The sequence below is a fragment of the Grus americana genome, chromosome 8, assembly GCF_028858705.1.
Source record: "Grus americana isolate bGruAme1 chromosome 8, bGruAme1.mat, whole genome shotgun sequence".
Classification (NCBI taxonomy): domain Eukaryota; kingdom Metazoa; phylum Chordata; class Aves; order Gruiformes; family Gruidae; genus Grus; species Grus americana.
The window spans coordinates 12,857,103-12,869,430 of record NC_072859.1 but is presented as its reverse complement, the minus strand read 5'-3'; the positions used below and the strand labels follow the sequence as shown (position 1 = coordinate 12,869,430).

Genomic DNA, 12,328 nt, shown 5'->3' with positions numbered 1-12,328 from the left:
TGTTAATTCACATATGACAGAGGAAGAAAGCAGAAGGTGGAAGAGAAAGGGCGTTGCCATGAAACATGACATAACAGGTAACTTTTTAAGAATAACTTTTTTTTCAGTCAAAAAACTACAAGTATCATATTTGACAGACAAAAATCATTTGCACATTGATTACTGATTACAGTAATGATTACACAATGTTCTCTACAGCTAAAAACCAAAACCAAACCCACCACCACCTTCCTGGATGCAGCAGAAGGCAAAGTACCCCAACAATAAAAAGCTCTCAAGGAAAGCTACACTATCCGATTTACACTGACAGCTCAATTTTACAGCTGAACAAGGATTATACAAATCTGGGAAACCAAACCAACATTATCAACTTCTACTCACAATGAGAAAGTGGTTAGACAAATGAAGCATAACCTTCATACGAGCCAACTACACTTTTTGACACATACCATTAAACAAAAAATTAACCAGTTTATTATATTTAACATATTTACAAAATATTACAAATTAAAGTACTGTAACTCCATTATTGCATGACAACAAAACCTCTATACAGGCAAAAGCAGCACATGAAAGAGACACTCCAGAATATTTAAGAAGTCTTTGGTACTCAAAATATAGTTTAAGATGCAGCATTAACTCAATCAATACAGGGCATTAAACACAGACAATGACATGTAGATTTATGCCACAAAAGTAAGTTTAGCTATGGCTTTCATTCTTCTCAAAGGCTGATTACTGGACTCAGGAACTGCTTAAAAGCTTTACAGTAACTTTAGGATGGAGAGACTACTCAAAATGATTCTAAAACCAAGCTGTTGAACATGACTGATGTATTTCTCAACTCATACTGAATTAAACTGCCTCCTCTCAGAACTATATAACAGCAAAGCACTAAACACTTCACAGGCCTACAGCCTATTCCTCTACCCCTTGAGCAGGCAAAACTGTGAAAGAATCATCTTTGTCTACTTAAGGACTATAGGATCAGGCTCACAATAGACAATAAAACTGCATGGCAAAACATGATCAAAGACAGTATACCCTAGTCTACACTGCTGTACACATCATTTACAAAATACAGTTTATGCATCATCTACATATTTACAAATGCTCTCAATTGTTCCACCAAATAATGTACTCAACAGCATCACAGTTTACATAATTTTGAGGTAAATCCTTGAAAAGTTAGAGCATCAGCAGTGTTTCATTTGCAAGGCTGAATCTCACAAGTGGAGGATTTCTAATTAGAAGACCCTCTCTTTCACCTGGTCACACAGCAGTGTATGCTAGGTGCAGCAGATGGGTAAAACTGTTGCAGAGACAAAGGGGATTACTGTGAATCCTCTGTGCTGCGCTTGGTTCTTCCTAATGGCCAGAAGGAGGCCAGAAAGAAGCAAAGAACACCAGGGACAGCCAAAAAGAAACTGAAATACATACTGGCAGATTCTGCTCTGTGGACGAACAGTGGATATTATGTTGCTTACAGAGCAGGAAAAAACTGCAGTGTTAAATCGTGCAGTGTCTATGCACGCTAATTTCAAGATGCCTATGTGAACAGGGAACGGGGAAAGGCAACAGAGAGGATGTGGGACAGAATTAATTAACTTTCTTGATTGGTCAGCATTGCCCTAGAAAGAAAATGCATTTAGGAGCTTTATTTTCTTAGAAGTTTTCAAGCCAGGTTAGACATTATCTAAATATTTAAAACTGCATATCTGAAGACATCACCCACATTTATTTTAGCTTGTAACTACAGCACTTCTGACCCTCCACAAATATATTAAAACACTGCTTCACCAAGGGGTGGACATGACTTTACAAGGCCTGATGTTTCAAGCTAGCTAACCTACACACATTTTTCCTTGGGGATGTTCATAAAACTGCAGCAAGACCACTCCATTGCTGTTAACATCCAGGGAGCAAGAGAGGAAAGGGCACAAAGAAATCTGCAAGTTCCCTTTGTGTTACCTCATAAGAGCACAAAAGGTGATAGAAACACCTGCCTAAGTAGGAAAAGACAGCTTAGACTTGGAAGCATCAAAGTTCATCTGAATCAATCAAATGGTTAAGATAAACAGTTTTGGTTTTGAGAAGTGACATCATCTTGCAGTAGTATATTCTCCTATAGAATAGGTCTACAATATTTATTTAATGTTAATGCTGAAAAATTTAAAACATCTTGTCATGACTAACCTCAGTTGCACTTTTATGGTCAGCTGCTTAAATGAAAAACACCCACACAAAAAGACTTGGGATGACAAAGAAAGGAACTCACAATTCCACTTTGTGGACGCTTATTCAAGCAATACCACATTACTACACCTTTTTAAAATGTTGTCTTTGAACAAATTGTTAGAAGATTTAGGCAGGACCTCAAAGTAGTCAGTTAACTAATTATATATGCATGAATGCTACTCATGTTTACTACATTAACATTTCCTTCAGAATTTTTTTGTGAGTGTAAAACTGTTTGTAAGGTGATAACTAAAGTAGTTTGATATTTCAAGACAAGTCTACTGACTATACTTTATGCCCACTGAAATGACTGAATTCTTGTTTTCTGCATGCAGTGATAAGGAATAATAAACCTTCATCTCCTTGTACCATCACAGATGTTAGCTAGAAGAAAAGAGACTTATTAAATATTCAGCCATAGCTAGTATTATTCATGGTGTAGTACAGGGTGAAATGAAAAGGAGCATAAAGAAATTTGTTTTCCAGAGATCTTCTGGGAAGGTGAAGGTTGGATTTTGTACTGATCCCCAGTGATGGCAAACCAGCAGGTTTTTTCTTGCACAGCTCTGGGCAAGGTAATAATCTGTCAGCACAAACTTCTGTGTAAATCCCAACATTAAGACTGGAAGGTTCAGACAGACGAAAGTGCTGCTGTTTAAATACTTAACAAGACCAATAACACTTTGAAGATACTAAATTTTACAATCCCTGAAACTGCTGGTCAGCAGCGAAAAGTTTTGAATTCATTCGTCCTCTTCAACATAAGTTGATGGAAACCAGCCCACCTAAAAAGGGGAAAAATAGAACAAAATCATACATGAGATGCACAGGTTTTTTTAAATGGCTGAACTAGGCAAAACAAGGATGGGTCTGTTCAGTAAATGTAAGTATAAGATTACAAAGATAAACTTGACTGACCTGCCACAGTTAGGATAAGTACCCTAAATAAAAGAATAACTTGCAGATATGATGACTTCGAGACTAAATCCACACCCCACCCTCAAAAAAACCGCCAAAACACAAACAAAAACACAAAAAAAACCCTCAAAACAAAAAACCACAACACCCTTTGCCCAAATTGGAAGTCTAAGCATTCAGAGCAGAGTCTAGAAATGCAAAGAGTAGAAGTAGTTTTACTACAGGGAGGATGATACTGTTTTGTGAATGAGGAGTTAAATATTTAACAGGCTTCAGTCCGGACCAGGGAATCCTCTTACAAAGGAAACAGTGACTGATTTGATTGTGTTACATGGAGTTAAATTCCATTGCCACCAACAGGAGTTTTAAATAAGACAGAAGTGGAAAGCAGAGTCCAGTGTTTTACACTTCATAAATTATACTGCTATCTCCATTCCGAAATTAATGATGTGTCAAATAAGGATTATATAAGACACACAGGGAAGCAATGCCATATGTTTCTTATTGTCTCACCTATTCGCTTTAGGTTTTTTACTCAGGCTTCTTTATACCTAAGTCAATTTAACACTCATGAAACACCTCAAAAACAAACCTAGATCATGATTGGAAGGAGTAATTGCATAAACTTTTATACTACCCTGCCAAAATGTCTCCAGAGGTGAGCTTGTGATCTCAAGTCCAGGCTGTGAAAGCTATCAGAAAGAACGCTAGCATATAACAGGGCGTCCTTTAGGATGTGGGTAGCTGCATTAGAATGAGATGCTCAGTTTTCTTCGCATGTAAAATGTATATAGAATAACCTCTATTTCTTCCACTTCCCTATTTCTTCTTGTCCAAATGACCATTTCACTTTAAGATCATAACTAGGCTCACGTACGTAAAAAAAAATTCTCCAAATCGCATAAAAGCAGTAAATCTGGACATCTACTTCAACCAGACTTGCAACTTGCATTTCCAGCTTCCAGCCAATCTCCTTTCTTCTACGTCGTATTCCTTGACCCTGCATCTCAGCCCTTTAGACATGGAAACAGCAGCCTCAAATACTTCTGACTAATCTGCCTTAAAGAGCAGTATATTAAGATTGAAATAATATAGCCTTTATAGGTCAAAACTGAAAATTTACTTCCATGCAAGTCTTAGAGTGCAGTGTAAAATGACTTTGTAAAAATCTCTCCTAAATATGCCACTTCATAAGAGCCACATTTTTAGAGATTAAAGCAGCAGCCTCCTATAAAAAAGGTGACTGATTCCATTGCACTGGAGTGCGGCAGAAAGCTATGGAAATCATTCTGTGTTAAACTGCTAAACAGACTTCCATGGCACCAGGATCCTGAGCTTTTGACTCCAAATACATGTGTGCTGCACAGTTCAAGAAAGTTCAGCTGTAGCTGTACTATTAATCCTGGTTATTTTCCAACCATATAATCTTGCCCAAATATTCAGCCTGGTAGGTCACGTTAAATGCCAATTAATTTAGATGCTGGGAAAGCTGCCTGGCAAGAGTTCTGCCTGGCTCCTGTGAAACAGACACGAGAACATGTATCTTGTGAATTTAAATATACAAAGAAAGTTTATGATGTAGGAACACACCTTAATTTTTTACAAAATCACTGTCAGTGAAGTCAGAAATGAGATAAAGAAAAAACCCCAACCTTACCTTTCCATTTACTTCACCTCTCCACCAGCCATTCGCACTCATCTTTGTATAAATTTTTACAACGTCGCCTTTCAATAAGGACAGTTCTCTCATGTCTCTTGCACAGAAGTCATACCTGGCTATGGCAATGCCTATCACCTTCGGGCTTAGCACTGAAATGAAACAGACGTTGATATTATTAGGGTTTGTTAATTGAAGGCTACTAAAGTAATGTAAATAGCAGTACTGTAAAATATAAAACAATGGTTTCACAACAACATACACTGGCATTAATTTTATGCCAATGTGAAAGTATTTGTACTATACAGATCAAGGTTTAAACATAGGTGAATGGTGTAAAAATTGAAGGGCTTTTATCTGATTTTTTTTAATAGTAATTTTTATTTTTAGAAAAAAAAGTCGAACTAGATGAACCGTAAATAAAATATCCTCCACCCTGAAATTGCTAAATACATTTGCAATTATTGTATTTTTGTGCTTCATAATAAAACTCGCTGCCAGTTACATGCATCAACGTATTTCACAGGTCACTAGTTTCTTTCCAGAAGAATTATTAGCATTTACAGTTGATTTAACTTTAAATCTCTACTGAAACAAAACAAACAGAATAAGGTGCTGTTCTTTCCAAAACAACTCCAGAGTTAAATATTAATGCACTTAAAATTGGAAGCTAACATCAGCATGAGCAAAAAAGTAAAGAGTTTCCACAGGAAATGTGTATGGATCATTTGTTACAATCTGCAGGAACATTGGCTGATGTAAATCTACTCTTTTCAGAAGTTTATTTTGTAAATCACCAGTTAATTTGTTCTACAAAACTTTTTATGAAGAAAAAAATCTTTACAAATTTTTTTTCCTAAGTTTCAGTGAAATTAATACTTAAAAATTTTAAGCTACGTCAGTATGTAAGCATTTTGTCAATGTAAATCTCAGACATTTTAAGCAATAAAAAGTTGCGAAGTATTTTTAAAAAGCAAATTTGAAAAAAGCCTCATTTCAAAAACCAACCTCCTCTCCCAAATAATTTTATAAGTGATTATGCTTTTAACCCTTATACAGAATATCCCAACTTGCAAAAGAAACTCTTGACTCTTCCAACGAGAGAAAAGTGGGCATGGCACCTGAAAGATAAAGGCCTTTGATTTGAGCAGTTTTTTTAAAAAATCTACTACTCTACTACATTTTGTTGTTGGATTATCTGGCCAAAGCATTCTTATTTTTTTCCACTAATGCCATTTTCTTTTGCAGTTTTTTTCTTACGTAAGTCACTGTAGATAGGAATTTACAAGCACACATAAGCTTCCTACTGAAAAGATTTCAGAACAATTCATCATATGATCATCATGGATGATGATGCAATGTACGAATAATCTTTTTTTTTTTTTTTCTCAGAACCATTTCCAATTTCTTAGAAATTCCCAATTATCTTTAGGAAATACTATAAAGAGTCTAGTGTAATACAGTGTAATACTAAAAGTTCATAGCTAGTTGCCGTTAATTTAAATCAGGAACACAAAACATGGCAAATAAGCTAGCAAATCTTGACAGTTTCAGCTCTGCTTTTATTGAAGATTTCCTCTGACCCCCACTGGGGACATTTCATAGAAACAGAGGCTTTTGTGTAATAGTATTAAATATATGAAAATCATTATAAATTCAACTCTTTTTAGCTTACAGAGACAATACAAACAATTTATTTTAAAATAACAACAAATACTATGTTTAGGTTATTACTAGATATATCACAAAACCGGATTGCCTAAAAAATATTCTGGCAAGAGATTATGCCTTCTTTTTTATGTCATGCCTTGAAGTTTAGTCCACCATTTCAGGCTGCTTCTGTAGAGTATGTTTATCAGATACTTGATACAGGATTTACACAATGCCATCTAAAAAAGAATCACCATCGCAATTTATTCCTTGTATTTCCAATATGATGTTGTAAAAATCTAGGTGATACATTAAGTACATTAAAGTTCAAACACACTTTTTCCCCTCTAAGCAAGTCAGATGTAGACTTGTTTAGACCTTGATATGAATGTTATGTCCTATACCTTATCAGGATTTCAACAATCAATTTTACAGGGAAAGAGCACATCATGGGCAGCAAATTTTAGAGAAAGAAAAAAATAAACACCAAAAGAGCCGTTACTGATTATAAGATCAGTAACCATTTATAGGTGTGTGCAGCAATACCACTGGGAGATTTGGGGAAGCACCGCAGGATGGAAGGAGTGATTCTGGGGAGCAGGGTATCGTTTCAGATTCTCGAAAGGACATAAAGGGGCAAGGAAGAAGGCTACACAAAACAAAGATGAACAAATTCAGGAAAACATGGAAGAAAAGAATTAAGGAGGGAAGACATACATGGAAGAATAATAAAGAGAGAAAATACCGAGGAAAATTAGGATAGAAAGAGGGGCAAGATCTGGGGGAAAGGAGGACTTCCAACTCTTTTTCAAGTTGTAAAGTCAGAGAGGAAAAGGAGAAAGAAGCAAGAGAAACCAAAACTATGTAATTCCAAAAGTCTAGAGGCAGAAAGTAGCAGAATTTAGATTAATTTAGAATCCAACATCCGTGTTTTCAAATAAAAATGATGCTCATGATGGGACATATATAAAAGGAAGCTAGATGAGTGATAGAATACAGGAAAATGATGGTGCTAATTTTAGAAAAAAATATTAATCATATCTCTCTCTGGTTACATAGTCTCTACTCAGGTTGTTTTTGTGACTATCAGCCCTGAATTTCCAATCAGGGCTGTCCGAGGATAAATGAAACTTGAGGGAAAACAGTCAGCATGCGGAAAGGGCATCTGTACAGATGGGAGAGAGAAGAAACACTGGGTGAAGGAGAAAAAGAGGATTAATAATAGAGTGAGAAATCTGAGGGAGGTGAATAAAAGATACATGTGTGAATGAGTGTCCTAGTTTTGGCTGGGATAGAGTTAATTTTCATCCTAGTAGCTGGTTAGTGCTGTGTTTTGGAATTAGGATGAGAATCACGTTGATAACACACTAATATTTTAGTTGTTGCCAAGCAGTCAAGGACTTTGTGGCTTCTTGTACTGGCCTGCCAATGAGGAGGTGAGGATGCACAAAAAGCTGGGAGGGGACACAGCCAGGACAGCTGAGCCAAACTGGCCAAAGGGCTATTCCATACCGTATGACGTCATGCTCAGTATACAACTGGAGGCTGACTGGGAGACAGCACAGCTGAAGAACTAGCTGAATATCAGCTCCAGGTGGTGAGCAATTGTGCATCACTTGTTTTGTACATTCTTTTATCATTATCATTATTATTCTCTTCCTTTTCTGTTCTATTAAACTGTCTTTATCTCAACCCACAAGTTTTACTTTTTGTCAATTCTCCCTCCCATCCCACTGAAGGGGGGAGCAAACGGCTGTGTGATTGTCTTAGCTGCCTGCTGGGTTAAACCACGATAATGAGTAAAATACATTTTTGCTTAACTTAGCCATTCCTTCTGCAAACAGGAGGAGAAGGAAAGACAGGGAAACATAGTCTACTTTGATTTACACTAGAGTATGTTGGAAAAGTTTCTCACTGGCAGTGAGATACATGTGCTGCAAATGAATGGGCCGCTGATGAAGGAACTGAAGTGTAAATAAAAGAGGCTCCATGTGCTCACACAGCAGGCTGGTCTAGCTCACGTTTCTGCCTGCGCTTAAATTCCACAAGGGTCAATGTATCATTATGAAAGCTGTGAGTTTCTCTCTCCTCGTGGTATGGCGTTCCTCACAATTCTGCAGCCATATCCCCTAAGGGTTGCTCCCATGTATTAGTTTCCATGCTCCTTGAAGCAACATACATTTACATGCACTGTTTAACCAAACCTCAGTTCTATTATACAAGCATAGGCAGCACCTCCAGCAGTGCTCAGTACTTGGCTTAACCCTTTTCCTGTGTTACCAACTTCCGTATCAGCAGAACTAAGCCAGGTCTGAAGATCCCTTTGAAAAAACCACTTGTAATATTATGAACAAGTATATGTTCATTTACTGTAAGCAAATTCTTTGGCTATTTAAAAAAAAACGGTTTTCCCAAAAACATATGAAGTAATGTAGCCTGTCTATCTGAACATGAAATCCCATTCAAACAGGTAAATAAGCTTAAATTAAAAATCACTAATGAATATTTTCCTTTAATATTTTGTACTTGTATAAAGAAATACTTTAGACAGCATACTGTGATATGCAAAACATTGAATCCTTACTTATTGTTACAGTTACTTAAAATTTTCTGACACAGCAGTTTTTCATAGGAAAAAAGGAATATAATTATAATTTGTTGAAACCATATATGGGAATATATGGGAATGTGTGATAGGCTTAAAGTAACCCTGAGTCTAGTTTCACTAAGAATGGACTTTATGATCAAGTACTGTGCAGTTGAATGAAAGAGGTCATCTTCTGTCCTCACCCAAAAGGATATAAGCTCGCAGTATTTACCTACAATAAAGGGCAAAAACTTAACTCCTTTGTATTCTCCAATTCACATGAGGTGAGTGCTTCAGACAGTTCAGATGAATGTCCTGACCACAGGGTAATGGCTTTCTACACATCTTTTCTACAGATGTGTCCCTTCATATGAGTAAACATCAACTGGAAGAGTGCCTTAAAACTTGGATTCTCAGTTGATGTTGTGACTTCTGAAAGGAAGTAAAAGTATCTGTCCAAAAAAAAAAAATCTGTATGTAAGGAGATAAAAATGGAAGAAACAGACTCCAAAACAGTGAACAGAGGGGCAAAACATTCAAGAGCAGAATAGGACACTGAGATTGAAATCCCTGGCACCAACTGAGGGAGGGATCATCAGACACACACTCACCACAAGTAAGCACACTAGCCATTCTACTACCAAGCTACCACCTACATCCTTTCCTCCTCTAGAAACTATGGAAAGCCTTAAGAATCCATCTCAGAGCACTAAGCAATTTGGATGACCTCTGTGGGGCAGGTGTAAAACATACTGTCGACTCAGATCTTGATTATGACTACCTCTGTATCCCTGCATGCTAGACACCTCCCTTTCCCTAGTGCAAGCCAGCCTCAATCCTGATTTGCACAGCCTTGGCCAAGTCCTCCACCTCCGTACATAGGTGTGTGCCCATGTAATGTGAGCAAACACTGCGTTCTCAACAGTAGTAGCTCCTTCCATATGCTTCTCAAAGGCATTTACCTTCCTACTAGCAAAATTCTTCTTGAATTGTCCAGCAGTGCAGTTCACCTCTGAAGACTAGGTCTTAGAGACCAGAGCAAGTTACAGCCATACTGATGCACTAATTGAGACTACCACTGCTACTACTTTAAACATTTTTATGCAGTTTCTTAGTTTAAATGTTTACATTTATTCAAGCCAGAGATGGTTAAATGAGAATAACAAAAACAATATTTAGAAAACAGATGAGTAAAATTAATTAACAATGTTAATGCAGAATTTAAAGAAAGCATTTTCTACAAAAAACGTACTGTATTCTAAGATGCTGCTGCAGTATGGCTTGCTGCAGGGATGGGACGAACATATTCTTTATCTACAAGCAGTGAAATTTTCAGATATGTGTATTTGAACAAATATATTAAAATAGATATAGCTCATAGATGTGAACTGCATAGCAAATTAATGGTTAGTTGATCATTGATTCAATCTGCCACAACTATAGAGCTTTACAACACCTACTCAAACTGCTTATTGTAACAGATGCTTTTTCAAAAGTTTGTTTGACTTTTGTTGCACTCCAAGAATAATGTAATAACTCAGGTTTTGGAGTTAGAGAAGAAATGAAGTATTAGATTCGTCCCTTCCCTTGCTTGCTGCATACAGAAACAACAGAAGCAAATTTAGAAGAAATATAAAAGCAGTAAAGCAGTACCTGACCAGAAAGGAGTGGAGGAAGGGGGAACAAAGCTGTAGTCTGGAGGAGTTACAAAAGAAAACCCACAGAACAAAGAAGGGGCTTAGAGAAAGAAAGAGAAAAAGAGAAAAGCAAAAGAACATTGAAATATTGGCATGAGATTTAAATAATAGTTATTTAACCATATAATTCATTGATAATAAGGAAACTAAGGTTCCCTACTAAGGATGTCTGGAAGGAAATTGACTATAATAACTAGAAAATTTGGATCTATGATTTAATTTTTAACAATTGCATTTTTCAAAGAGTAAAGTAGAAAGATGACACCCATTCAGGGTTTAGAGAAGCAAATTAAAACTGCGGACTCTTGCAAATATTTTCGGATTTAACAGAATTTTTTTTCTTCTTTAATTTTGTGTGCCCCACTTCTTAACAGTACAAAAAGCAGGAACTCATGCATACGTAAGCATTCCTCTTGAGCCCAGGAAGACTAGTCACACACCCTTAATTAGGAATATAGTCTAAGTACCAGTTGAGCTGGGGTCTCGTCATACGCATGAGAAAAAGTATGCATTTTGCCCTGATAATCATTAACATCAATAGGAATTCCACAGCTAAACTACATCCTATAAGGCCCAAAGAGTATTGCTCACCTTTGCAGTTTTCCCTGACTGCAGAGAAAACCCTTGAACAAGTAAAAAAGCCTATGTTTGGCCTAAGCAGAACCAGCACATCATCCTAGTCCCAGTAGCAGCTTCCTCAGGTCAAAGGTTAGAGGTGCAATTGCTCTATTGCCAACAAACCTAGGGTCAACATACTTTTAAATACAAACTTAGATGAAAAGAACTAAAATCACTTCAAATGGAACTACAGTTTGTTGACATGTTCTCACATTTTGTCTCTCTTCTGAAGAGGCAATGAAGATATATAGTGTACAAAATTTAATAAGGCTGGGATCTTTGCTCCCAGCTGTGATTTGGAAAGGGAAGTCCATCCTCACCTGGATAAATGATAATGTAGCCTGTAAATTGTGCCTAATAACATCTATAATTACTGACCAAGGGTGTTCCTTAAAAACATAGTAGAGTTATATTCATCACATACAGCTGCTTCCCCAAATTTATTCTTGTAACTACACATAAAACAAAATCATTTTGCTTCAAAAATGGTTATTTGCAGGAATGAGAACTAGAAATATTTTACGCAAGGAATTAGCAAAGAATCCATGGTGGAGGTAATGATACAGTTTTGTGCATCTTACCTGGATAAGAATACATAAGTTTGTGATAATGAAACTACCAGCATAAATAAAATAAACAGAACCAATACTGTATTTTAATGTTCATAAATTATAGGTTATTAACCCCACAACATAAACCAACAGCAGTTTAGGTTACTATCTCAACGCAATACAAAAGAAACATACCCCAGGCCCTCTTGCACACTAGAAACTCCCTTCTCATCCTTCACAGTGAGGATCCTTTCTCCGCCTCTAATACCAAATGAATTATCTGAGACTGCATGAGGTTACCTGAGGAACTCCTTTATACTGGAGCTAGTACCACCGGGTGATAGCTCGGTGTGAAAATATGTTACACAAACCGAAAGGGCAACTTGACTAAAGTAGCATACCCATTCTTAGA

The 12,328-nt window shown here is 36.7% G+C and overlaps 1 protein-coding gene across 3 annotated transcripts in view; it reads right to left on the bottom strand.

The window, feature by feature from the left end:
• Positions 1 to 451: 451 nt before the first annotated feature.
• Positions 452 to 12,328, bottom strand: part of VAV3 (vav guanine nucleotide exchange factor 3) — a 210,471-nt gene continuing 198,594 nt past the window's right edge. For all 3 annotated transcript variants that reach the window (XM_054833521.1, XM_054833519.1, XM_054833520.1), the window contains 2 exons: positions 4,814 to 4,965; positions 452 to 3,023 (listed from right to left, as the gene is read on the bottom strand). In XM_054833521.1, coding sequence (XP_054689496.1) covers positions 2,982 to 3,023; positions 4,814 to 4,965 — 194 coding nt within the window. In that variant the 3' untranslated portion in view covers positions 452 to 2,981. The remainder of the gene's footprint in view (positions 3,024 to 4,813; positions 4,966 to 12,328) is intronic.